A 27,949-nucleotide genomic window follows, 5' to 3' on the forward strand; every position below is an offset into this window, starting at 1 on the left:
CAATTTGACTCAACAGTTTACAAATTCATTTCCGATGTTTGCACAACTCAAAGAGTGTTTTTCAGGATTTGAGTTTGTTTAGATGGTTGATTCATTGACCTGTCAAAAAAAAAAGTAAGCTTGGTGGAGAAGTTTAACTTTGTATTTTAGAACAACCATATATGATAATAATTTCTAGTAACAATGACTTCAATTCTGAGAGATGAAAAATTACTAAAAACAAAAACAATAATAATTGGTTTATTAATATTGTTTTTACATAGCAAACACTGTAGGAGCAGCAGAGGACCACAAGTTCTGGAGTATGTCAATGTGTGTGTATGTGGGTGTGTGCGTGTGTGTTGTGTTCAGCAGCAGGGAGGAATAGCCGGTCCTGTTTTCTCCTTTGAGTTGGCTACGCCACAGTCACACGGGCAACTCATCACCAGTGACCAGTAGACTTGAACATTGCTCCAACTTGACAATTTCTCCTCAGCAAAAGGCAAAGAAAACACACTAAATAATCCTTCTTATTGCCCAAACATTCAGAATAAGAAATAAAAATATTTAAATATTTGGATGGCATTCATTTAATAAAGGAAAACTATTGCCTTCTTTCATTCACAGAGGGTAGCCACATTTTTACTTTTATAGTGACTCACTCAGGATCCCTCCTTTTCTACTTAGCTTTCCCCTTGGATAAACAGTTTAAAAGTGCTATAGATACGCCCCGTCCTCCGTCCAATTAAAAAAAAAAAGTATTCCTCATTGCCTTTTTATAGGTGTCTTCGCCAGTGAAATATATGTGGCAATTACTTTAACTTTACAACATTTTATACATGAATTAAGGCCAATCCTATTCTTACAGTATGTACAGTACCACCACAAACCATGGCTACATAAAAACACAATTATTTAATTCATAGATCCAGTTGTCCTCTGAAATGATAATGTGTTAGTTCCTCAGTTTAACTCGATGTGCCTTGAGCCATAACTCCCTCTTGTGTCCACAGTTTTTCTTTTGCCAACAGCATGTACAGTAGTGATTTAGTTTGTAAACGTGAAAAGCCAAAGAGAAGGTGCCGTTCACTCCTCATCTGTGCAAACCTGAAACGGATAAACAGGAGATGTTGTGAGGGCTGGCTGAAGACAGGTGAGTCTTTTTATTAGCTTTTCAAACAAATAAAATCTTACACATCTATTACACACAGAGATTTTTTCAAAGTGGTTATTTTTCTTAAATTTGATGATTATGGTTAGCAGCTAATGAAATCATAAAAATTCTCTTTGAATGTCAGGTAAGGAATATTTTAAAAAAGTATATATTAATACATGAATTTTATGGTCATATTATTATAAAAAGTAAGCTAAAATTTCAGCATTGCTTACATTTAGTCAAGTTAGCATAGTTATTTATCAGGTATGTTCGAGCACTTTATGTGTCTCTGCAGACAAACGTTCTGCTAGAAATACAGATACCGGATTCATAACCCTGTACCACTGCTGTGTTCGATAATGATATAAACCACATGGAGAATTTATGGAGTATCGACAAGAGCAAGACAGACAAGAGAACTAAGAAGGCAGACTAGCAGAAGACTGCTATTTAAGCAACTTGGACATTATAACATCTCAGCAGACTCCCAAGGTTGATCAAGTTGTCATGGCTACAGTATTTTAGGAAAAACAAGCCCAGACCAAGTACTGAGACTTTATTTTTAGCAGTACATGAAAATACTTTTCAATAGACTGTCATTTCTGGATTATTGGTGTGATGTAATATTTTACCTTAAACTGAAATTTGGGTTTTTGTGAGCTATAAGCCAATGCCATCAGAAATAAACACTTGAAATAGACAATATTTTCTGTATTTACTCTTTATGAGTTTTATTTATTTTTTATAAAACTCGAAGGTTATAAAGGGAGCTTTAAAATTGAAAGGTAATCTATTTTACCTTGACAAACGGGTGGTCAAGAAGCATGCTGGCTGTCCAGCGGCATTTAGGTTCGCTCTCTAAGCAGTGACCCAGGAAGTCCTTTCCCTCCGTGCTGAGCTTCTCAGGGATTGGTGGTTTGTGGCCCATGCCCACTTTGTACATAATCTGAAAGTTGTGCTCGTACTCATGCCAGGGTCTCTGCAGATGCAGATAAACATCACAAAGTAAGTCATTTCTGTGTGGTATTTTTTTTAAAGTTTTGCTTTGTTGTTCAGGTGAACTTACTCTGGTGGGAAGAAAAGAGGAAGTAAAAACACAACACGTTTAGGCCTGCAACTGAAAATAACTTCTTTTTTTGGACAGTTTCTATTATGTAAAAAGCAGCTTTAACCACAATCAGTTTTTACTGGAAGTTTGGCACAGTGTCAAACTTCCAGTGAAAAGGAAACTTGTGGAACTTTTTTAAAACATTGAAAAATGTACCTTTACTAATTTATTACAAAAAAGTACACAGAGCTACAAGAGTATGTGAGAACTGCATCAGATCTGTGGTTAGTCTTGTTTTATATAAAACAAACAAAGCTATGATACTTCATGTGTAATGAAATGGAAATATCTTTTACATCCTTGCTTACCTTTCCAGTCACCATCTCAATCAGGACGCAGCCTAGGCTCCAGATATCTGCTGCTCGCCCGTGACCTTCCCCCTTTGCTCTTGTGATAACTTCAGGTGCCATATAGGCTAGAAAATTTGAACACACAAAGCGACAATATAAACTAAGACTTTATTAATGCAATGATGTTGGATAATTTGGTACAAATGGCAGCTTACTATTATTAAATAGATTCATACAACACAGTGTTGCAATCTAGAGGCAACATTTAACTTTGATATTTTGGCTTCCAGATAATGATGTTTTATCTTTTAATCTTCAATTGCTCTTGTATGATACTTTATCTTTCAAAAGGTCTTCAAGATTTTTTTTATTTGTGTGCTTCAGATTTTAAAAAAAAGGTTGTGTACAGAGTAATGTGTAAAGTTTAATAGCTTAGACATGATACAAATGAAGAAGTAATCTTTGACACTTATTAAGTTGTAGTAAAACAATGTTTTTCAGTCTTGATCAAAAAGGAGACCGTTTCTACAAATCTCAGATTTTCAAGGGGCTTCTTACAGAGATGAGGAGCACAGAAACTAACAACGTTTCTATCCTGGAAACACTGAGTGATCAGGTCTTGAAATGCCTCAGGAGTCTCGATGCTTCATACCTGCCAGCACCTCTGAAATGTATTTAGGCCCAAAGGCTAAATACATGGAAATAATAGAGAATAGCTCTCTATTGCTATTCATAGCAGTAGAGACCAATACTGATATTTGTAATCTTTTTTAGAAATGGTGGATCCAGTGCAATGATATGTTCTATGGTCAACTACAGCTGACTTCTCTATTTTATAGAAAGCATCACAATAATCCAAACTACTGAAAAGAAATGCATACATCAGTTCTTCTGTGTCCTGTTTTGTCATTCTGACAAAGCTTTTAAGATGGCAGTAGTCATAGACTTAAGGTGGATGTTAACATTTATCATCATGATGACACCGAGGTTTCTTGCACGCTCTGTGGTTTTTAAGCCTCGCCGAGTCTAGATGGTTACCCTTGCATTGTTCAAAAAACAATGACTGCATTAGGCTGGGGGAAATTCTGACCTGTCCGAATATTAGAAATGACAATTTCAAGTGACACAAAATAAATAACATCAATAAAGTTATGTGCCCTCAGCATATATAGCTCTGGGAAAAAAATAAGAGACCACTGCAAAATGATCAGTTCTCTGATTTTACTCTTTATAGGTTTATGTTTGAATAAGATGAGCATCTTTTTTTTTATTCTATGAACATGTCTCCAAAATTCCAAGCAACATTTTTTTATTTATTTGCAGAAAATGAGAAATGGTCAAAATAACGAAAAAGATGCAGTGCTTTCAGACCTAAAATAATGCAAAGAAAACAAGTTCATATTCATTTAGAAACAACAACAGTAATGTTTTAACTCAGGAAGAGTTCAGAAATCAATATTTGGTGGAATAACAATGAGGTTTATAATGGGGTTCAGTTCAGAGGTCTCAATTTTTTCCAGAGCTGCATATGCTAAGAAAGGCTGTAGTGCTCTATAATTTGTGCTACCGGACATCTACAGATATTGAAAAAAAGTGGGCCTAGGATGGAGCCTTGAGGAATCTCAGTTGTGAAATTTGTTTGCTAAGATTTATAACTTCTACAAAGCTACTGTTGGTCTGCCACATAATATCTGGACCAATTCAACAGGGGTACAGCAACTCTGAGGTGAGATGCTGTTTCTTACCAGCTGTTCCCAGTGTGCTGTTCACCTCCCCTGGCATGGTGTGAGTGTTGTTCCTTAACTTGACTGAGCAGCCGAAGTCGCCCAGCTTAATCAAGCCCGACGATGTAAGAAAGATATTTGCTCCTGTCACAAACAAAAAAACAATACCCAAATTAATAATATGGTGACTGGTGAGAAAATTTTCCACTTTTTCTTTGAAACATATCACATGCAGAATAAGTATTTGCATAAATCCAAAGCTGACCTTTGATGTCACGGTGAACAATGCCATGCTCATGGAGAACATTTATGGCTGTAGTGATCTGTTTACTGTAAAGCCTGATCACGTGTTCCTGAAGCCCCAGTCTGGAAACTTCCTCCAGAGTTCCTTCATCGCAGTACTCCATGAAGATGTACATCTCCTCCTACAGGAAAGCAAACACGCGTTCACACCAACACGCTTCAGTCTGCAACACACACTTGAGCATGTGGAAGGCTCTTACTCGATGGAGCTCCACTCCAAAGTATCGCACAAGGTTTGGGTGTTTGATGCCTTCAAATATTTTCAGCTCATCAGCAGTCTCTTTGATGGTTTTGTGATCATTTGGCTGGAACCGTATCTATATATAAAAAAAGAAAATACACTTTATCTGTAGCTCTGTTTCTGTGTTCTTGAACATACTGAAGATTTTCTGTGCTACATACCTCCTTCATAGCCATTAGCTCTCCAGTGTCCACATTGATGCAGGTGTACACTTTTCCATACTGACCTTCACCTGTTGTTACATACAAAATTATGAAATTATTGTCTACAGATGTACTATATCATAACCAAAACAGCAGTCAAACACAGCCATACCTATCTTGTTGCCTCTCTGCCACTTGAAAGTCACCTTCCTGAGCCCAACATGCATGCCGTCAGACTTTGGTGTGTGACACACTTGACCAATTATGTTCCGCCGCTTCATCACGGCATAGCGCTCGTCTTCGAATAATCGAATGGAGCGACGGACGGCCTCCATTGGGCTCTGCCGGGCTGTCGTGTCTGCCACCACAAAAGGAGAGTCAGCAAAATGGCCATTATGTCTGAGCTAACGAATCAAACTGCTCTGAATGAAGCAAGCTCACCTTTGGATTGGCTGATGAGGGTGCGGAGCTCCCAGCTTCTGCGTGCGGAGCTGTTTGGATCAGCCTTTGGATATGAAGGTTCTGAAACAATCGAGACATTTTTTTTAAGTTGCATAAGTTTAGGCGAGCAGGTGAATATCTATCCTGCAGATCAGTGTGATCTCCCACCTTCCTTGTCCTCAGTGGGGCTCGAGTGGCGGCTCAGTGATTTGAAATTTAATTCTGCTGCAACTGTTGAAAGACGATCATTCTCATGGAAACTGGATACCCTGAGAACAATGAAGGAAAAGTTAGCAACACTTCTCTCCAAACACACACTACTGCCCAGAACAGCAAATTTTAGTGAAAGGGTTTCTCACATAAAAATAAAAATGACTTTATAATTAGTAGCAATATAATGCATTAAGGGGCTTCTTTGAATTCAATAGCTGTGGAAATCTGCACCTTATGAAAACCTGCAAAACCCATTCATCTTTTAAAATAGGCTATCTACCATTTTAAGGCCATGGTTAACTTGACGAAGATAGTATTTGATCCTTTGTCATAATTTCTCATGCATAATGTCAGGAAAACATGTAATTGTGAAACAATTACTAGAAATTTCAATGACATCATCAATTATGATTAATTCATGTTTTACGTATTAAGCAGAATTTTTATAAGCTTTGGCATTTTTCATTTTTAGATAAATGAAAAACAGAATAACAAAACCCACAAGCAGCTGAGCATGCATTAGAGACAGTCACAAGGTTAGACAGCGGGAACAAAATTTGTAGGTATTATCCCACTCACCAATAAGCCATAACCAAATTGAAGCAGAAGTCACTATAAAGCAGAATATTATCTTACTTACTGCAGTAAGATATTATTCATTTTCATTCCATGCACAACAACCAGTCTTCATATGACCAGTGATTAGGATTTGTCTAATCAATTTTTGGGGGATTTGCAAAGCTTTGGATAAACTTTAATGGCTGCAAAACGTGAAAAAACGTTATATTCTTAGATTTTATGAAATTATTTGAGAACTTCATTAAGTTCCATGCATGTGTAGTTGTAAAATCAGTGACAAAACCAAAACCAAAAAAGAAAATGCCTCAGCGTTAATAACTTTTAAAACCCTTACATCTGAACCAAGACTTCTCTAGAAATCAAAATACTTGATGTTACTTTTAAATAAAAAAAGGAAATTAAAAATCAGTACATTTGCCACTTCAGATTGGTTTAGCAAAGAGAATTAATAGAAGTTTGGCAATGAAAACTAATAATCAACCAATAAAGATATACGAGTAAATGGTAGAGATGCAGTCGAGGTCTGGTGAATTTATTTGATCAATTTTTAGCTCTGCTGCCAATGATGAGTCAACAGCTGTCAAATCATTCCAAAACATGATTTGTTTCCTCAATAGTTCATAAGAAAACATGAGCAGGTTGCAAATGCACTCTAGTATCAGGAAGGTTTAAAGAGCTATTTAAGAGGAAAACTAATTCATGCGGAGACATCTGTGGTTCATCTGGGCTGCCAGAGAGAGATTGAGACTTTCAGCAGATAAGAGGACGGCTGAACACATTACAGCAGAGCTTCTCTGTTCAGTCATGGAACATGCTGAACTCAAAGTGTTCACACTCTTTTGGGAATCTTAGGTAGGCGACATTTCCTAAGGGTGACACACATAGACAGCCATTTTCTGGTAATGTTTTCTATGAAAATTGCTAATTTAAAGCGGAAGCTAAAGTCAAATTAAAAACATGTTTTGTTTTTCGATATTAATGAAACCTGTTTTGCAAGAATGCCTTGCGGAGAAGCAGCATCAAGTCGCCTCTGCTCCTGGAATAAATTAATTAATGCCCACTTGTGGCAAGAGGGAGAAAAAAAAAATTACTTTTTTTTTTTTTTTTTGTAATTTGAGGTCAAGGCTGTACAAATATTGGATATTGGCCACAAAGTCTGTGTGACGTGGTAGCCTTTTTTATCACACAAAAAAGTGCCATGGATCCATCCTTAGAATCAAAATCAAAACATGAGACAATTCCTCCATCAGTGTGGAGAACCTGTACAACGGTGTCGGTTTGACACTGCGTCACGGTGCATTCAGGGGGCAAGGCTACCTGACATCGCTGGGGCTGCTGCTGGGTCTCATGGGGCTGTGTTCCCCTGAGCCCTGAGGGATGGGCCGAGGGCCGTTGGGAACCAGCTGGTTCCGCAGATCACAGGGAAGGCTTCGAGAGCTGTGTGGCGAAAAACACAAACTGAGGAGCGCTGCCTTGGGAGGGGTACGCAGTTTGTTTTAGGATGTTTGCTGATGTACATGTGTGTGACTGGTTGTGGAGCAGACACACTCACTCGCTCACACTTTAAATGTATGGAAAAATGAAAGAAAAAGCAGACGGTGTCTAGAAAATGCAAAGAGCTGCTCAGCTATAAGAAGTTAAGAAGCAGAGCCATGCACACCAAAAACCAAATTATAACAACCTAAACTGTGGTGACCTACTTTAAATTTTCAGCACTGGGGATAAACAAGTTGGGGTTTGGTGGGTCGCTGTGGCAGCGGACTGGAGCAGGAACCTTTACAGGCCGAGGACTATTCCTGGGTGCTGGGGGGGAAAAAATCATATTAAAAATCACATCTCCTACAAAAAGAAAATTTGAACTCTTTATAGATTGAGTAACAATGTTTATAAGCTAGAATTAGCCTTCCTTCTTTTTTATCCAAGGATGAGCGTGGTCGTGTTTTCAGCATCAAGTCGTTCCTACATTATGTCTGAAGGCTTTATGTGACACTTCACATGTATTTTAATCAAAATCTAACAGGCTTGATCAATGACATCTGTGGGATTTAACTTAAAGATGCAGCCAAAGATTTACCAAAAAACAGTGGGATGTGAGGAAAACCAGCAGCGGCCAAAAAAAAAAAAAAAATCTTAGAAAAACATGCTACAATGTCAAATTTTTATGAGTCCAGAGTTATTCATAGGACTGCTTTCTTCTTCTAAACTTAGCCAACACTAGCAAAATACAGATGCACCTTTGTAGCCAACAGCATAAATGCTACATATGCAATCAAACTGTTAGCTGCCCGGAAGTAAAAAAAACAAAAAAACAAAATAACAAACACGACGTTTTAAATAGCTAAAGTATGTTTACTCAATCGTACATCATAGAGCAGAGCAGGTTACTGAATGTAATGACAAAGTTTAAACTTAAGGACCTAAATATCTTTTGAAAATTAATCCCTTTTTTATATATACAGAAATATTAATACTAAAGGTATTCTTCATCTCATTTGTTTAAAAACAATTATACTATTACTATTCTTGGTAGCTATTATTATTCAGCCGGTTATTTTACTTTGCAACAGAAATGACATAAAAATATGACAATGATGATGATTCTGACTTTGTAAACCTCAAAAAGAAAAATGGCATTTCAACATCTACTGCAGAGTGTTGACAGAAAAATATGAAGTCACCCAAAATTCATAAAACAAGTGCCTGCACAATTCAGATTGTAACAGTGTCTGGAAAGAGAGCCAATGTGGGACGTCAATGAGATGCTGAGCTGATGAAACAGTCAGCTAAAAATAACAGGAAAGGTTAGAAAACTCACTCACAGCAAAGTAGCCTAGAGGGCAGAAAACACGCTGTTGCTATATAGTTACAATTACTGTAACTAAACAAACAAAACTTCTGTTATTTATGTTCCTACGACAACAAACTTGCAGTATAAAAGAAACTAAAAATCTATCTTAAACCAACATCTTATATCACAAGGAAGCATCTTACCAAAGTACAGGCCAGTAACGGGGCTGTGAGGTTTTCCAATCACGTGTCCAATACATTCATTCATCAAAGCTTGCAAGCTCTGCAGAAAGATCTTTTAATTAATACAACTGTCCAATCTAAGCACAACTTCAGCACAAATATAAACACAAAGGCGAAGAAGAGAATCGGGTAATCTCACCAGGAAGTCATCCTCTGGTAATGCTGATATGAAACCAGGTTCAATCGCCTGAAGAAAGTCAAAACCCTGAGTCGCCCACCTGTAGAAGAAAGAGCACGTTTGAAGATTTGCAATAACACTTTTTTTTTGTTTGATCTGTAGATGAAAAATTGCTCTATTAATTATGTCACAAATATATAAGATGATTGATGTGGGTTCTGCATGTTTTTAATTGTAGGCAAAGCTAGAAAATATAAAATAAATCCACCTGAAGTAGGAAATAAAACCTATTTAAGAGGATGAACTAAAAAGCAGTTCTTTGATGTTTATTTATTTTTTTGGTAAGAGGTCGCAGTAAAATTAGCAGGTTTAGCTTCATAATATCACATTATTTCCACGAGTATCGCTTCAAGATGCTCTAATATTGCCAGACTGATTTATTAATGTTTTCAACAAAAACAGAATTAATAAGCTGCAGCACTGGAAGCACAATCGGAACCAACTGACGTCTGTTCGTTACCAGTAGCAACAGAAAACAGGAAGTTCATGAAGTGTTCAAAGGAGGATTTATTAATAATATCTGACATTATTAAAAAATTGTTTAGCTGTAATAGTCTTCATGGTTGCTAATTACCACTGTGAATGTAAGTTTTTGCAGCACAAACTAACAAGTGACAAGTAATATCAAAATAAACAGTAAGTTTGTGTCATCCCAGAGCTTTTTATTTTTTTATATTAAAGGTAAATCTCTGTGTTTTTAAAAGCTTTCATATCAAAGTGAGTAAACAAAACACGAGCCAGAACTCAGCTCCTACCAAAAACACCTGGATCCTCTGGGCCTTGGTTAGCAGGCGACGCAGCTTGGAGGAAAAATAAATAAACTAAAAAACAAAAGCAGGGGCGTGCCGTGGTGGCGTAGCGGTTAGCGCGACCTGTATTTGGAGGCCTTGAGTCCTCGACGCGGCCGTCACGGGTTCGACTCCCGGACCCGACGGCGTTTGCCGCATGTCTTCCCCCCTCTCCTTCCCCGTTTCCTGTCAGTCTACTGTCACATAAGGGACACTAGAGCCCACAAAAAGACCCCCTGGAGGGGTCAAAAAAAAACAAAAGCAGCACACTTTGAACTCTCATATAGTTTAACTCATGAGTGTTTTTGATCCTGAAGTAATTTTAAAGAGATGAAGAGAAAGATGTATTATCTCGCTCCTTGAGAGTGATTTTCTAGATGCAGAGAAAGTGCTTTGATTCCTATGAACATTTGAATCCTGCTCATAAATACTTAAGTTCAACATATCTGGGTCACTATCATAGAGTCTCACCTGGGCTTGGTGCCTCTCCCACTCTCACATTTGGTCAGGACATAGTTCATCCATTTGCGTGCAAAAGCTATGTACCGCTCCCCAATCCTCTGTCGGAACTCTCCTGACATCAGACGGACGACCTCCTTGTGGTACTGTTTTTAAAAGATGTAAATGAATAATAAAAAAAAAAACAAAGTAAAAAGTTGGACGTTTAGGCTTTTTCTAAGCATGTCAACTGACAAGAGTGGTCTTTGTTCTCACCTCAAAGGCAAAATTGTAGCCCTGTATCATTGCTTCCCTGTAGTACTGATGCAGAGTGGCTGACTCAGATTCCTCCACCTCGGTCTCAATCTCTGTGGTGAACATGTACTCCACTCGGTCGATGGCTGTGCTTATTTTGATGCATAGCTGCAGGGCTTTGTTCTGCAAGGAGGGTTTAAGATGAAGATCACTTCTTCATTGTTTTAATTACACAAGTATTCAAAACAACTGAAACTAGGAAATAGATTGATTATAACATCCTGGGTTATGACACTGACTGCTGCAGCTGTGAATGGAGGCAAACCAGTCTCACCCAGGCTCTATAAATAAGCCTGGGTGAGACTGGTACTCATAGTCTCATTCTATATTGCTATATTATAGAAATATAGAATGGAAATTTGGGGTAAATCAAAACAGCTACAGTAAAGAAAGAGATGTGAAAGTAGGACATTGATGCACAGCTATCTCTGCAACTACACAGAGGATATGCAATACCTTGAGATCTTCCAGAGCGCTGGCAATAAGAGGCTGGCTGGATGTTTGCTCCCGGCTAAGGGTCAGCACATCCTCCATGGACTGCTGGAAAGCCTTCCGCTGGGCCACCAGGTGAGCTGACTGCATCACAATCAAGAGCAAGTTCTCAACCTGAAAACACAGTAAAAACAGGAGGAAATCATGTAAGCAAAAACGCGCAAACACCCACACAGATATCTAGTCAGAATTTCTTCAATACCTTCATAGCTCTTAGAGTGTCAACGGCTTCCATTTGTGGGACCAGTTTGAGGAGTTTGCCATCCCACCGCGCCCACTCAGGATCTGTAGTGGAGTCCCCCGCTCCGTGTTTGCTCATGAGCAGGTAAGCATCATCCTCAGCCATCTCGTCGGGCTCTTTGGAACAGTCCTTGCCAGCGGCGGCATTCAGAAGCTGCAGGATGAGAGGCCGCTGATCCTTCAAGCCACAAGGCACGAAAACCTGGAGCTCTTCCAAGCCTGGAATCTGAATCTGAGATGGAAACAAAGAGATAAGAGTTGAGGACAAAGGGAATAAACTGATATGTGAAAAATGAGCAAAAACCAAAAAGATCAAGCCCACCTTGACATAGTTTTTCTTTTTTAGTGCCTCGAGAAGACAAGGCACCCCACTGGTGATGCTAAAATCTGCAGCAACTTCCAAATCCTGTACAGTATGGAGAAAAAAAAAGTGTTCAAGTTCTTTAGTCAAATACAGAAAATAAGCAAGCACACACAAACTAAAAAGCTAGATTTACGTAAAAGATTTTATTTCTGGTGATTCTCACCTTGCGGAGCATTTTGGCAAAACCCAGGGCCTTGGACGCCCGTTCTCTGGCCTCATGGAACAACTCTTTTAAAGAACGGCTGGTTTCAATAACCGAGCGCCTGACAAAAAATAAAAAATAAAACAGAAGCAAATGGAGAAAAATAAACTAAAGAAAATGTCATCTTTCAAAAATCCTTTAAATATGATTGTGATCCCCCTCAACCTGATCTCATCTGAGGCCGTGCTGTCATCTGCACTTTCCCAGAATTCATTGCCACTTTTCTGCAAACCAGCATCAAGAAACTCTCCAGTAGATTCCAGCAGCATCCCAGCAATGTTGCTGCAAAGACAATAACAGTCCTATTATTATATGGGTTGATGGGCTCCTCCAAACAACTCTTTATTTGATGTCAATTATGTTTTCTGATATAGTTGTATTCCTACCCTCCCAATTTTTCCATACAGCTTTTTTACTGCCACAAACAATGTATTTTATTTTCCAATAAAATGTATAATCAAGAAAAGGGAGAAAAATTAGACCTTTTTTTCTCATTTTATTTTTAGGCACTCTAGTATCTAAAATATTTTTGCTGCATTTATAGTAGGCGTTTCCCTACATTTGTGCAGAAGATATTGTGGAAGACTTCAGAGTGAAGCATTACATTGTGTTGTGTTTCAGCTAAAATCCTAATAAAATGCAGCAAATATTGCATTTGGAAACTGTCAAAAACATGGAAAAAGTTAGTGCACAAATGGAACTGCTGTGACTAAAACAAGAAGTTGTTTGTTTTTAATTTAAATGGTTTATACTTATTTTTAATTTCAAATTGCCATTCTTTTAAAGACTCAAATATCGTGATTTTGTTTGATTTCAGTGCCATTTTCTAAAGATATAATTAATATTGGTTTTCTACATCAATATGAAGCACACAAAAAACAACTACAAACTGAGCTAAAAAAAAGTGCTGACAATCTTAAAGTGAAATGGAAGAAACTCTCTAGAAATTCTCTCTAATGACCAGCAGGGGTCAACAAAAAAAGGAGTTATTTATCTAAGAAAACGATCTTGTTACTTCAATTATTTCTAATTTCGAACACATTTAATCACTAGTTTGACAATATGCTTAGTGAATATGTGCTACTACTTCTCTGTTGACTTGATGCTATCAAAGAACATTTTTTTTTGTTTATTCATTTGTATCCTATTCTGCTGCTTCTGATTTCATTTGAAGAAACCAGTAGACAGAAAGCCTCTCAATTGAAAATACTCATGAAAACCCTCGTGAAGGACAGTAAAGTTGGTACTCATTACTGTCGCTGTTTGAATAAAACATCACCGAGCTTAGCAGAGCAACTCGATATACTCTTGTTTCCAATAGCAAGCAAATGGAATGTGTATTATACAGTTTCGAATGTTGACGCATATTCTGGTGCCGTAGAATGACTGATTACGCTGAAACCTGAGCACATTTAACCTGAACTCACCAGAAAAGTTCTCCGGACTGCGCCTCGCCTCCTCGGATGTAAGGAGTGATGGCCTTTGTGAATTGCCATTCCTCCTCTAACAGGTTCTTTAAGCTGTGAGAGGCCTGAGGCAGCTGCTGCAGCATCCTGATCCAACTGCGCATATATTCAAAATAAACCTGCAGAAACAACAGATGGCACACAGCCACATGGTTCATACTTATGCACACCTACCAACTGAGTTTTCAATGTTTTTTTAACAGGAATTACACATTTAAGGTAAATCCTCCTCTAAACCTTACATCAGAGGAAGGAAAAATTTGAGAAAATACATACCACCAACATCTTGTGCAGATCTTCTTCAAAGTCGTCTATATTGGCATTCGTTTGCAGGCCTTGACCATCGTTTACAACGCCGTGCAGCATAAACTGATAATACTGCTTCATCAGCAGGCCTCCTTTCAGAACCTCTTTGCACTCTCGCACCAGCTGCTTGATGCTGAGTAGTGAGGGGTCTCCAGCGGGTCTCTGTTCCAGTCGCAGTTTAAGGCATTCGTGAATAACATTGAGGAGGACTCTGCACAGCACGAGGAACGCCGGTCGGAAGGATGGGAGATCCATGTCCCGCAGGTCCTCCCAGGACACCTGGTCAGCTCCGAGCTCCGGATCAGTCTGACTGGAGCAGGACATGTGGCGGGAAAGCTCTGGCAGGTAATCGCTGTACTGCATGGGGTCTGGGAGGTCTGCAAACTGCATGTGGAAGGCACACAGAAAAAAACTTATTTAACACCTCACCTCCACAACATGTTGATACAATATGGCTCTTTGGTCTGATAAACCAAAGAGCCAAAGAAGAATGTTTAGTTCTTGCGGCTAAACATTCAAAGGAAACAAAGAACGTGTCTCCTGCTGCCTTACATCTTAACCTTCAGCTTTTAGATAAGGTGATACTTTGCTCTAATTAAGATCATAACTCATGTTTTGTTCCCCTTCCCTCCATTTGTGCTCATCTCATTAAAGCACCGTGTGTTGTAAACCCTGAGCTGAGATCACTTTTACTTTACTCATTGGTGGGAACTTCTCTAATTTATGTTTCACTAAACTGCTAACATGATAACAATATAAAATAGCTCCGAGGCTGCTTTTATTCCTCGACAACTTCAGACTGCAAACGGAATTTCTAAAATACTTGTGGAAAACACTGATAAACAAAATAGATAATCTACGTTTCTCTTGGCAGTTGAGCATGTCCGTTACTTTGCTCATCCACTTATTTGCTGAGGAAACTGCATGTAGCTGAAGAGGCTAATTCAGATTGTATCATTTCCAAAAGTGAACACAAAAGGTTCATCAGCTTTCCAAGAAGTGCGGTTTGTGAAAATGTTTTATTTTTAACCAAGATAATAATTAATCAGGCACAATATTCTGGATATTGTTTAGAGCTGAGAAAGCTATTGAATTGCAATTGTCACTGCAATCACAACTGCAAAGAACAGCTTTAATGTGATATTTGGACAGCTATAAAATTTCAGACAAAATACATGAAAGCTCTGCTATCCATTAATAAATTTGGCCACAGAGATTAATTTTTGAAACTGAACTTATTTGTGAAAAGGTCTGAAAATCATATTATAAATTAATCTATGTATGTTTGTATTGTTTTATGGGTATTGCTCAATGCTTTTCAAAAGAATAAGATTGGAACATCATAGATGTATGTGACCTTAACACCTCACAGAGTCAGTTTAAAATATACTGACTCTGTGAGTTTGTAAGTTTACTAACTTACAAACTAAATGACCAGTCTCCATTTTCAATGAGTTTTGTTTAAATGTAGAAAGAACATCAAACAAAACACTAAACATTGATTTACATCTAAATGAATGAATTTAGTATTTTATCCTCTTCAAAGTCAGACTAGCTCACAAAATCAAGAAATTAACTTGTTACAAATACTTCTGATCTCAGCTTGGTAAACTTTTAAAGCAGACCAGTCCTGACAATTAATTTCTCCACCACTAGGGACAAGATCAAAAGGCTGCCAAAGGAAGTACGTAGAGCACAGGTGTCAAACTCCAGTCCTCAAGGGCCGGTGTCCTGCAACTTTTAGCAGTGCCTCTGCTGCACCACACCTGAATAAAATAATTAGGTCATTAGCAAGGCTCTGGAGAACAGATTGACACAAGGAGGAGGTAATTAAATCATTTCATTCCAGTGTTTTGTACCTGTGACACATCTAAAAACTGCAGGACAGCGGCCCTTGAGGACTGAAGTTTGACACCCCTGAAGTAGAGGATAACAGATCTGCACAAGTTAGTGTATTTTGTTTGGTTAGAAGAACAATAAAATAATCATCTGTCACCAGTTTAACAGTGGCATCATGTGGCCAGCAGCTCCTAAGCATTTGTCTTTAGGACCATCTCCTAATGAAAATATTTTACTGGCTTTGAATGTGTTTAAGAAAAATGCAGGTCTTTTCATTCACAGAAAACTATGTACTAATTTGGAAAGCAAGGCAAATGCTAATCAGACACATGCTGGTAGCTAGACTTTGATGAAATGCTGCTGTCCTGAGCAACAGACAGAGTAAAAAGAAGTGTTTCACGGATATACAGAAAAATGCACCTTTTGATCCTTTCTCACCACTTAATCTTCTTGGATACAAGTGCACACAGAGATTTAGTACAGAGTTTTTTTTGTGTGTGTTTTTTTTGTTTTGTTTTTTTCTTATATTTTATTATTTATGTTTATTTTGAATAGTACAGGTTATATAGTTAGCAATAAAAGTGGAAAATGTTTTTCACATCACAAAAACCTGGCCTTTTAACTAGGGCGTGTCCATTTTCTTGAGTAACCGTCGACAGAAAATTAATGGGTTTGACGTAGAAATGTAAATAGCTATACAACAGTTCTGTGAAGTGAAAGTCGTTTGACAGTCTTACCTCCAGTGCAGGAGTGTGTCGAAGCAGCGCCGCTCTTGCCCTCTGGAGAGAGCGATCCATCAGTTTGTGCAGCCGAAGTATCAGTTTACGCAGTCCCATCTGTTTCAGAGCTTTATCCACAAATGGCCTGTAAATAGCTGTGGGGCAAAACACATCACCTCCTGCAGCCGCTTCTGCACTTCCAGAAATGGCGGCCGGGAGGAACTCCTCTTCTGACAAGAGGCGGGAAAATTTAGGCGTCAATATGGGAGACAGTTCTTCATCTGCAAGATTTCCAACTTCCACGTCAGGATCTCCATCCTCAACGTCACTTTCGGGAGTAAAAGTGGCCGTGGAGTCGTTCTCCTCATCTTCCTCGTTCTCTTCTTCATTTCCACGGGAGCAGCGAGGTGAGGGTATCTCGAAGACGGGCCACCCGATACGCGACAGATCATGGAGGCCCAACACTGTGGCCATAACTCGCAACTTCTGGTTGAGGTCCTGGGTGATGTTGAGCCAGAGACAGAGCGCCTGCACTCTGCCTTGGAAATCTCGAGCTGCGTATTTTTCATAGTCCTTCTGAAGAGCCTGCAACGAGGGGTACAAAGCTTCAACAGACTCCAAGAGTTCCATAACCTTCTTGACCTGCTCAAAGGCCAGCCGCTGGCGTTGAAGGTGCTCCCTGCAGTCGACACCAGAGCCTAGAGGCTCAGCGGCGTTCATTGTGGACGAGGGGCAAGCACTGAAACCCCAGGTGTCTACTCCACAGTGGTTGGTCTCCGCTACAGCAAATGATTTCTCCTCAGTCAAACAGAGTTTCTGGATTGTTTGCGACTCCAAACATTGAGCTCCTTTCAGGCTGTCATAGTTGACCTTAAAGTGCAGCACTTTGTTGATGATTTCTGGGATAGCTTTGCGTTCAGTGAAGAGAAAAAGATCCTGATCACTGGTGGAACGCCTTTCATGCCATGCCTGCAGCTCCAACCAAATGACCTCATTGTTGTGCCCCATGAAAGCCATGTTCTCCAAACCCCTTTGCTCCTTCTCCTTCCTCTTAGAGGACATAGATGTGAGCTTGAGCAGCAGGCGCAGAGTTTCAAAGAACTTGAGGCGGTCAGCAGGACAGTCCGTCCTGGATGTTTGCCGGTGGGTCCGTATATGAGGCATAGTAACAGGCAGCTTACAACTGCTGCAGCCTAGGCTCAAGTAATGTTTCCGTGGATCCATGCTGAAATGGCCCGTCTTTCCGAGTGGATCTAGCATGAAAGAATCTTCAAATGTCTTCTTGTGGTCTCTTTCTGTAGAGCGAAGTGTGGCCCTCTGCTTTTTGCCCTGCTTAAAGCTGACCTCCTCAGTAGTCTCGACTGGCTTGGAACTCTCAGTCTGGACAGATGGGCTAAGATCTACTGGATTTCAAGCAAAAACCAAAGTCAGGACAGTGGAGGAATTTTCCATAATCTTTGACAATAACAGCTTATAAACTTGCCTTTGTTTGGAGATCGTCCAGCACCTCTGGACTGGCCACTCCTTTGTTTGCCAAACATGCGTTTCATCTGACGTTGGGTATAAGGAGGAGATGTGCCATAAAGGCTTTCGTCTTCCTCGCTATGAAAGTCAGAGGAGTCATCAAGCTCAGAGTTCTGTTGGGACACATCTTCCGCCGGCTTGGCCTGCCTGTGAGGATCATATGAAAGACGGAAATACAAATTATCTGGGCATGAGTTGGAGTTTTATATTTACAGAATCAAAAATAAATTGGAAGAGATGCTAAAGTAAGTATTCACCAGTCAAATCAAAAGCAAAACCTTGGGCATCAAAAAGAGCAAACTGTCTACAGTAGGTTGCACCATGCACAGTAAACCTCCTCTAAATCAAGGCAGACATGTTGGCTCAATAATAACTACACTGGATCTCTGCAGCAACCAAAAGTAGAGTCTGGCAACTTTCTAAATGTATAGCAGTCTGAAGATGTTCAGATAGGATAATAACCTATGGTGAAAATGGCAGCTCAAGCAGCTGAGTATTATCATCATCATTAACTCTGTCTGCTATGTCAGCAAGTTTTCCAACAGCATTCAGTCAATTCTGGGAACAACACTGTTTTAAAAATGTATAAACTTGAAATGGTGAATTGTGATGAAGTTTAACTAAATGTGACTTAATAGATGAGCACCAAGAAAGACTGGATGGATTTCAGCTTGAGTGATCCTGTCTGGTGGTGGTTGGTTGGTCAGAACATTATATATATATATATATATATATATATATATATATATATATATATACTGCTCAAAAAAATAAAGGGAACACTTTAAGTGTTAAACACCTGTTTAAGTGTTCCCTTTATTTTTTTGAGCAGTGTATATACACAGTACAGACCAAAAGTTTGGACACACCTTCTCATTGAATTCAATGAGAAAGTGTGTCCAAACTTTTGGTCTGTACTGTATATATATAGCGCAACAGCTGGGGTTATTTCTCCACTGATTTGCAGAAACACTCAGCAACAGAGAAACTCGCGATTCTGGTTGTGATGGACTAAATAAACCCAGATATTCTATTTTGTAGGGGCTGCACAGTAGTTGGTAGCACTGTTGCCTTGCATCAAGAAGGTCCTGGGTTTGATTCCAGCCCGGGGTCTTTCTGCATGGAGTTCGCATGTTCTCCCTGTGCATGAGTGGGTTCTCTCTGGGTACTCCGGACAATGTTATGACAATGGACTCTTTGCAGGTCAGCTTCCACGTTCAGGGAAAAGCGGCTCGGTCGCTTCCGGTCTATTGAAAATGGCATCTTACATTAGCTGCTTGCAGGGTTTTCCCAAGGTTACAATTAATTATGTACATCAATCCAAAGCCCCAACAAGTAAGCTGGAGAAAGGTTTTAAGATGTACGACTCGTTATACACGAAGGTAAGTTTTACGTTCCTTAAACTTTGTGGCTAACATTAACTTTAGCTTATGCTAGTAGGCAATATTCTCAGACATTTTTCTCATAAAAATGTGCTATTTAAGTATCTAATCATTTTCAATCATTCTAATGAACAATGTTTTCACCTTATTTTGTATTTATTTTCAAGTACATCATGTGTGTTTATTGTCGTTAGTGTCAAACAGAGACCACGTAATGGGGAGATTACAGTTCGGGCTTTTTGCTTCTGAAGCATGAGGAAGCACAACAATCCCCATAGCTTAACAGTAGAGCAGCTCTGGTGTCAGAGTTCTAGTTCAGCTGACTGTTCAAGTTCAAAGTTGTTGTTTTTAGGAAAATATGACCGTGTTCCTTAAGGTCTCAGTGTTATTTAGTTTTATTACTTTTGCTATTCGTGAAGCAGGATGGTGTTTACAGCAGTGTGTACAGGTGGATCAGTTGCTCGGCTGTCTGGCTCTGGTCCGCTCACTCCTTCCCATACAATTGCTCTTTCAGGCTGAATACAGAAGTTGTTCCATGGAAATAAATAACACAGGACGGCTCCTTTATTTACCATCCGTCTCCCCCCCCGGTAGTTTTAGTCTGAAGAAGCTGATCTGGAGTGAATGAAGGCTGCAAACTTTGCTGTGTGGCGTTAGCTTTAACTTGTCTCGACGAATATTTACAAGCCACTTCTTCTTCTTAATTCAGGATTGTTTGGAAATCCATAAAAACTTAAAAGCCCATTATACTTGAAAGACAACGTTCATGGTATTGCTTTATTTGCTTCTGAAATACGACTGACTTTTCTAGCTGTCATAGTAACTCAAAGTGGAAGCAAGAGAGCCGCATTTCACTCATGCGGATAGTGTTTCAGCTAGTCACACTAACTTCCTTTAAATCTCGACTAAAAACCCACAGGATTGTATTTGAAACGTAATCAATTACAAATTTAATGATGGAACTTGACTTCATGTCATGTTTTGATTGTTGATTCTATGTTGCATTGTGTTTCTGTGTTTGATATGATGTAAAGCACTTTGAAATGGCATGCTGCTGAAATGTGCTATACAAATAAAATTTGATTTATTGATTGACGTCAGCGCTGTACATGCAAGAGCCCATTCCAAGGGTCCCTTGCTGACAAGAGGCTCCCCACAAAATAGTTTTTTTTTTGTTTATTTGGTTTTTTTCGGGGGTTTATAGAAATAGAAAAAAACTGAGGCTTTTATCACACTTAACAACAGGTGAGTCAGTCAGCAGCAGCTCTATCCACTAATACCAGCATAATCCACTCCCCGCAACCCAGCAATAACAGTTCAGGGAGGAGGTGGAGGAGACTGATCTTTTCACAGATTATCTGTTTGATAGCAAACTTTCACAACATGGTGACAGCTTTAACAAATATGAAAAAAAAAACATATTTTTTTATTTAAGTTATATACTCCAGCTTGAACAAAATGCAACCACATAGGATTTTTGAGAAGTCTGGACTGCTTCATGTATATTTTGCAAGTTGGCTATGACTGTTGCTGGTGGGGAGAGACATTTCAGTAAGCTAAAACTAATAGTAATAAAAAAAATTAAGCAACCTATTTGCATACAGTATGCAGACTGTTGCATTTAAAATTCACAAGCAGTAAATATTGTGCTAGTATCAGTATTGGACCAAAGAAAGCAAGGCAGTTGCAAGCCTTTAAAATTGTGATGCTTTTGATGGGTTAGATAGACTCAAGAAATTGTAACAGCAGCTGCAAAGGGGGGCCCAATTTAATTTTTTGTCAAGGGGCCCAAGATTCCTGGCAGCGCCCCTGCCTCTGATCCCAGTATAATCAATGACTTCTCACAACAGGAAGGTTAGGAAAGACTTTTTCAATGCTCCAGCTTTATCAACTTTCTATTTTAATGATGTTTTACTCTTCTCAAGTCAAAATTTTAAAAATTGAGAAACTAATCACAAATATTGAGATGGGTGTGAGTCTACTCAACATAAAATATACAGTTTTATGAAATACGAAGCTGTCTGCAGAAACAAGTCAAGAAACATGGCTTGTATGGCTTCCTTTTGGGAACCAAGAACAAAGGGCACGCTTTCCCAGATTGCAATGTCAAGAACTTTGTCCCCCAATGTTTTTCTTAAGCGTTTTTAATAGGATTAGAAAGAAAGGCCGGAGAGCTTGACCATTCCCCCTCCTAAAAAGAAATATAAGAAAGACACAGATGAAGAGTTGAATGAAAATGGGTTACATCTATGCCAATCCCCATGACTCCCGTCATTAATCATCTAACCGAGAAGCATTCCCCAACACGTGCCTGTTAACATCTGTGTAGTGGAAACATAAAGGGGAAGGGCTGGATCCCTTTCCCTGGGGAGAGTGTTAGTTAAAGGGAGGCGAGGGGGGTAATACGGATATCAGTCGCTGAAGCTTTTTGAGGAGGCGAAGAGAGAACATCCAGATTCTATTGCCCATCTGCCCCAAAACAGAATATGTCAGGCAAACACACAATGAGTCTGCAGGCAGCTGTAGACTGACATGTAGGGTAAACGGGCACCTGCTGCCAAATCTCTACGTGCAAGTCTAGAAGTACCAACTAACTTAGAGGCAATCAAGAGATTAAACGCAGATGGAAAAGTTTGAAGATTTTAAAAGTAATACTAGTAGTCAAGAGATAAATCCTACCAGGATAGTAATTCTAGAGGTTTTGTCCTTTTGTGTTGAAAATGTTTGTATTTGTGCAAACATGGAATACATTCTGGACCCAGGACTGAGAGCTGTCCAGTCACAGCCTATAAAGTGGAAAAGAAATCACAATGTCATAGCAATTTTTTTTTCTTGCAATAAAAGAAAATTTTTCTCATGATTTACCTACTTCCAAGCCCTAAGCTGTTATGCCAAACTAAACATATTTTTTAAATTTTGAATAAGAAATGCCAATGAACAGGAACAAAACACAAGCATGATATTTTCTGCCATGTTAATATAATGTTTATCTTATAATTGTTTTTTTCGCAGTTATCAAGTATTAAATGATGTAATATATAGATACAAATAGTTTAACAGATATAAAATTCAACCATTTTCAGATCAAATAAGTAACCTTCATGTCATAAATAATCCTAAATACAAATCATGGATCATGGATGGATACATAGTGTATTCACTATCCATACATTAGTGTATGGATAGTGAATACACTATTCATAAATATATACATAGCTAAATAATTCATATATAATCATATGTATATGTCATATGGACTATCATCCATATGATAGTCATCAAGTTTATATTTGCTGTTACTGCATATACCTTCTCCAAAATCTGAGATGTTGTACATGCCTTTATGCCACCAGCCCTTTTTCCAGTGGACAAAAAGTGCCCTTCTGAAATCTGTCTTTTTTTATACATAGTGTATTGTGTGTGGCCCAAGACAGCAGATGGTGTCTTGATTTGAAATAGGGATATATACATATGATGTTCAAGCTGTATGTGAAAAAAAAACTCACACTCTGGTTTCATGTGCAACACAAGGTGTCCTTTGTTCCACTTGAGCATCTGCCTCCCAAAATTTATGTGCCATAAGGAAAGACACAAGTGGATCAAGTAATCCATCTTGTGTCAGAGCAAATCCCACTTAAAACAATCACCTTAGACAAAAACCTGGATAGAATCGTCGCCCTATAATACTGCAACTACGTATTTTACAAACCTGTTGAGCAAGTAAACATTTGCTGTGTCTGTCACAGTGATGTCACAATAATGATTAGGCAATGTAAACATTGGATAGATATTCAACACCACTCAGTCTGAAGATAAAAATAGCCCATGAATACAAGAGAGAATTAAACCAAGTTTTAAAAAGAGATGCTTGTCGCAGAAGAGCATGACTAAATCACTCAGGAATGAAATAAGAACCATTGACGCCATCACGGCTGGTTGTTTGTCAGGTTACCATGGGACATTTCAAGCACACAGTGTGCAGTTTCATCAAAGGATGAGAAAAAATTTTTCAGATATTTTTTAAAAGAAATATTTCTCTAAACCCACGCACAGACTGCACAGAGAAAGTTCCAGGGCCTTTGTGTCCTGCAGTTCACCACAACCACACTATGGTCCTCAAGCTGCTCCCTGCTGGCTGCCACTAGTGAATTATCACTGCAGATGGTGTCTGGCTGCTCTCAATGGCTCATCTGATGCCTCATTGGGAGTCCAATAAAGGCCAGAGGAATGCTCGTGCCCCCGAGCAGAAGCACTAAGTGAATAATAAACAGCACAAAATCGAAAGTCTCTTCTGAATAGCGACAGAAGCGCCGATACTGAAGGCTGCCAGAGTCGGGGGCGGGGGGCTGACCTTTGACACCAACCATCCACCCTATTGTAGAAGCAGGGGGACTCTATTGTGTTGATGTGACACGTGGCCCGAGAGGCCCACAGCTGAATGCCACACAGCTGGTTAGTGAGCACACTTGCTTACAATGACCAAACTAAAGAGATTTTTTTTTTTTTCAGGGAGAGGAAGAGGAGGAAAAGGTGGCTGGAGTTTTGTAAGAGCACACGTTGCTCTAATTAGGTCAAGCAGGCATAGCTGAAGCTCTGCAGGCTGAGCACAAACTTTGATTACCCCCCACTGCAAAAAAGCATGCGTCCACTAGCTACTGCTTTCAGCCCCGGTTAACTGCTGGTGTTGTGCCAAAAAATAATAAGAAAGAAAAAGTGTGTGCACTTGTAATCTCTTCCATATGGAGGTGTACCTCATGCATTCTGCAGCATGAATCACTGATCCCGTTTGTACATACTGTGATTAGAGGGCAGAGAGAAGCACGGATCAGTCCTCGGATCAGAGTTCGTCAGAATTCACAAACAATGAGCACAACGTACTTGACCACACCCATTTGCTGGAACAGAGCGACACTGCCAGGATTGGACCTCCCAGCCTCTCCAACATGCAACTCTGCAAAGTATGCTGTTTACATGCAACAGCAGAGATCTCTTTTTTCTGCACCATATCATGTCTAATGCATAGTAAAATTACAGAGCAACTAAAGTAGAAAATAAACTGTTGTAATGCCACAGTGGAGGCCAAGACTAATAACTCCACATCCCATGGCATAAATAAGGAGACTTTTTGCAAACTGTGTCGTTAACAGAATTAGTCAGTGATTTCTCTCCATCTTCTGCAACTTGCATCAGACAATGCAGCTGTCTCCTCTACCTTTTAAACTCATTATGAGACTGTGCCATCATGGGCAGCATGTACAGCTTTCACTTTCATTTGCAGGCATGTGTGTTGCAAAAAAAAAAAAAATCAAGAAGAAAAATCCAAGATGTGTCTATGATTTGCATCTCTGTATCAGCTGACCAAGTTTTTAAACACAGAGATACTATTGTCACAAAGGAAATGACAGATTATAGAGACAGAAGGTGAGAAAATGAGTTTTTTTTCTCTAAAAAAGCAGGTGTGGGCAAAGATAAGATGCAGCTAGGAAGCATTAGAAGAGCATCCATCTGCATTCTGCAGCCTGCACCACCAGCAAATGTAGACATTGAGTTCTACCCAAATAGAGAGGCTCTGGGACTCCAGGCAGCAAACTGCAGCACACAGTGCACCACATCCTGAAATCTCTGGAATGCCTGTGAGCCACAATGTCTTCAGACGTACTGAGGATGAGGCATTATTGACAAAGGACCTCTGTACTTGCAGAGATAGAGATAGCCTTCAGTTGCAAAGTGAGCACATATCTTTCTCAATATAGCTGTGAGTTTGAACTGAGCTGCCACGCTCGACAAGTGGCGCAAAATAAAATTTAGTTTTGCGTGAGTGCATGCAGGGGAACCATTTCAGCCTTAAAATGCAGTTTATTTGCGGAACTCTGTGCTCTGTGCAAAAGAGTAGGAGTGTTAGTTCATTGCAAAGACTGTGCGTCTACACTTTCCAATAAAAGTGGAAGATAAACATGCACCAATCGATCGTCCAGGGGTTCTGAATCCGCCAATTTTCTTCTAATTGTCAGGCCAAATGCTAAAAACACTGATATTTTTTATTTTTATTATTCGTGGTCATTGAAAGCATCAAAACTAAACAATTTCAGTCAAACTAACTGAAGTCATGCCCTCTGATTAGAGATGCACTGATTATCTTTCTCTGTGTAGATGCCAATCTTCTGATTTGGTATTCTAAGGACTAACATATGAGAGCAAAAAAATGCAAGTCATTTTATAAGAGTGGTAGTTTTGAATAAGGCTTAAAACGAAAAGATTACAACATTGTTCCCAGTCATGAATTGAAGAAAACATGTTTAATGTTTGTCTATGGCGTTTATAACCAAAAATAGTGGGAGTTGTTTTTAATAATCATTTGAGCATTTAATAAACATAAAAATATATATATAATTGTTCAGTATAGGATGACCCAACCACTAATCTGAATTAATCAAGGGAAAATAGTCGTTTTCAATCTCCGGTTGGTGGATTGGTGCATCTCTACTGTTTGTTTCAATTTCAAAGTAATTAGAAAAAGGACAATGCAAAGTTGCAGCTGCAGGAAAGCAATGTTAGCTCCAAATGGATTTACTTTGACTGCAGAGACTAGCAAATAAACTACTTTAAACGTGAAATGGCATCTTCCTTTCTTCCCATTGATATGTGCATCTCTTTTTTTGTTGTGCTGTTAAGACTTTAATGAAAAATAACGTGTTTAAGGATATATCCTTCTGTGCATGAATGGAAATGCATTTTGTTTTTCATTCATTTTAGCTTAAGTAAAACATGCTCCCGCTATCAAAGCACGTAGCACAAAAGCTAGAAAAAAAAAAAGAATCAACGTGTCAGATCTCAAAAACTGAAGTTGGAGTCAAAAATCCTGATCTCTAATGGGAACGGGGTATCAAATGGTCCACAAACTAAACCTGATTTTGAAGTAAAAGCAAATGCATTGAGAGTGGGTCATACTTATAGCTATTATTATTCGTGCAACTGTACTGGACAGCAAAAACATCAACATGGCCAGCATTGCGCAATCACTGAAGCTGTTTGTGTATTCACTTCGACTAAGTGGCCGCAGGAGGCAATAACAACTGGCCTGTGCTCAATCATTAGTGAAATAGACCACTAAAAATGCTCTGTTTATTTACTCAAAACTGAGATTGCGGCAAATGACAAGACTTGATTCTCCATGACAAATATCCTCAAAGTTGCTTTCTGTGCAAACAAGCGACTGCTTGTAAGGAGAAGGGAGGAGAGGGGAAGACATAACAGCGGATTCCTGAGTATCTGTCGGGGAAAACACGCAGCAGCATTTCCTTAAGGAGACTTGCATTCATGGCAAACGTTTAAAAACAACTGAATTCGTTCACCTGCGAGCATGCAGAAATGTTGATAGGAATCATGCAGGGTGATCAAAAATGAAACAAAAAAAAAAAACATTTGTATCTGCAAATATCAATAACAATTGCATAAACTATGCGAATAAATGTGACACAGTCCAAAAGGTATATGTGCACAAACCGTGCAGGAAAGGTGCGAAAAGTCTGGATTAACAACAACAGTGGGAGCAACATGCTAGCTGAAGTCAGCAAAGTTTGTGGGTCGCGGTTATGATGAATTACAAAGTCTGGAAAGCTAGAGTAACAACTAAAGCGCCTCAAAATCCACATTACGAACATATTTTAACCAAATCTTACAACCTGAGTTCTGTCTATGTGTGCAGATCAACTAGCGGGTGAACAATAAACTGTCAGGCTACATGAAGATGTTAGCTAGCTGCTCCCTGACATGTCGCTTCACAATTCCTCCCGGTGTTACCTTTATCGCACGCAGAGCATCCCCCTCTTCGCTGTGGACACCAATTATCCGCAGAGGTTCGGAAATCCGCATAAATGTAGCAAGCCCCCACCCCCTAAAAAAAAAGTTTACAACTCCACTGTTGCAAATGCAATAACTTGCACACTATTTGACAGGAAGTCGATTTCTGATGGTGTACGCGAGTGCTCCCATAGAGCTTAAACGCGGATCCCTATTTGGCAAGGCGAGCTACAGCTGGTGAAGAGTCTGTTCAACAAATCCAACATACCTGCTCGGTTTGTTGCGATCCGGAGGCTCCATAGCAAACAAGTGGCTTCTTGCTCCTACCCGTGCATGGGCCACACCATCTCTGATTGGTATTTGACACACTTTGCACCGATCGATCTTTGCACTGGAGGTGGATTTTGGTCTCTTTAAATCACTTTCTATCCGCCGGCACGGTAGACTCTCGCTTGTGCGTATGCTGTCGCCATCTTTCCAACGTTCATTGAGGAGGAGTGCCACAGCCTTTCATGACTACGGCAACCCGGATAGGTCATTTCTGCTGTCATATCAACTGAGAAGGGGAACTTGTTATTATCGTCAGCGTGAATCAGTTGTTGTTTGGTCACTACTTGACCAGTAAAGATGAGTAGTCATACTTCGGATGATTTGTTGAGTATTTCCTAATTTCTCTACATGAATTGGAG

The 27,949-nt window shown here is 39.4% G+C and overlaps 1 protein-coding gene across 4 annotated transcripts; it reads right to left on the minus strand.

Annotated features, from left to right (window-relative positions):
- Nucleotides 1-222: 222 nt before the first annotated feature.
- On the minus strand, nt 223-27,767 carry map3k4 (mitogen-activated protein kinase kinase kinase 4). 4 transcript variants are annotated; one of them, XM_032553047.1, is made up of 26 exons: nt 27,529-27,766; nt 18,038-18,225; nt 16,573-17,957; nt 13,967-14,380; nt 13,652-13,809; nt 12,390-12,506; nt 12,186-12,285; nt 11,981-12,064; nt 11,621-11,890; nt 11,383-11,532; nt 10,888-11,049; nt 10,645-10,778; nt 9,347-9,425; nt 9,169-9,247; nt 7,878-7,980; nt 7,495-7,614; nt 5,554-5,654; nt 5,386-5,466; nt 5,117-5,302; nt 4,963-5,033; nt 4,761-4,877; nt 4,523-4,682; nt 4,279-4,401; nt 2,552-2,658; nt 1,935-2,114; nt 223-1,086 (listed from the first exon to the last, which is right to left on the minus strand). In XM_032553047.1, the coding sequence occupies exons 1-26, from the start codon at nt 27,558-27,560 to the stop codon at nt 1,066-1,068; spliced, it is 4,722 nt and encodes a 1,573-aa protein (XP_032408938.1). In that variant the 5' UTR covers nt 27,561-27,766; the 3' UTR covers nt 223-1,065. The 4 variants fall into 4 exon arrangements, with proteins under 4 accessions (XP_032408938.1, XP_032408939.1, XP_032408941.1 ...); XM_032553048.1 differs by having other exon boundaries at nt 925-1,086; nt 16,573-17,954; nt 27,529-27,767; XM_032553050.1 differs by lacking the exon at nt 27,529-27,766 and adding an exon at nt 27,261-27,388 and having other exon boundaries at nt 925-1,086.
- Between the last annotated feature and the right edge of the window lie 182 nt (nt 27,768-27,949).

This window comes from Xiphophorus hellerii, chromosome 22, assembly GCF_003331165.1.
Source record: "Xiphophorus hellerii strain 12219 chromosome 22, Xiphophorus_hellerii-4.1, whole genome shotgun sequence".
NCBI lineage: Eukaryota > Metazoa > Chordata > Actinopteri > Cyprinodontiformes > Poeciliidae > Xiphophorus > Xiphophorus hellerii.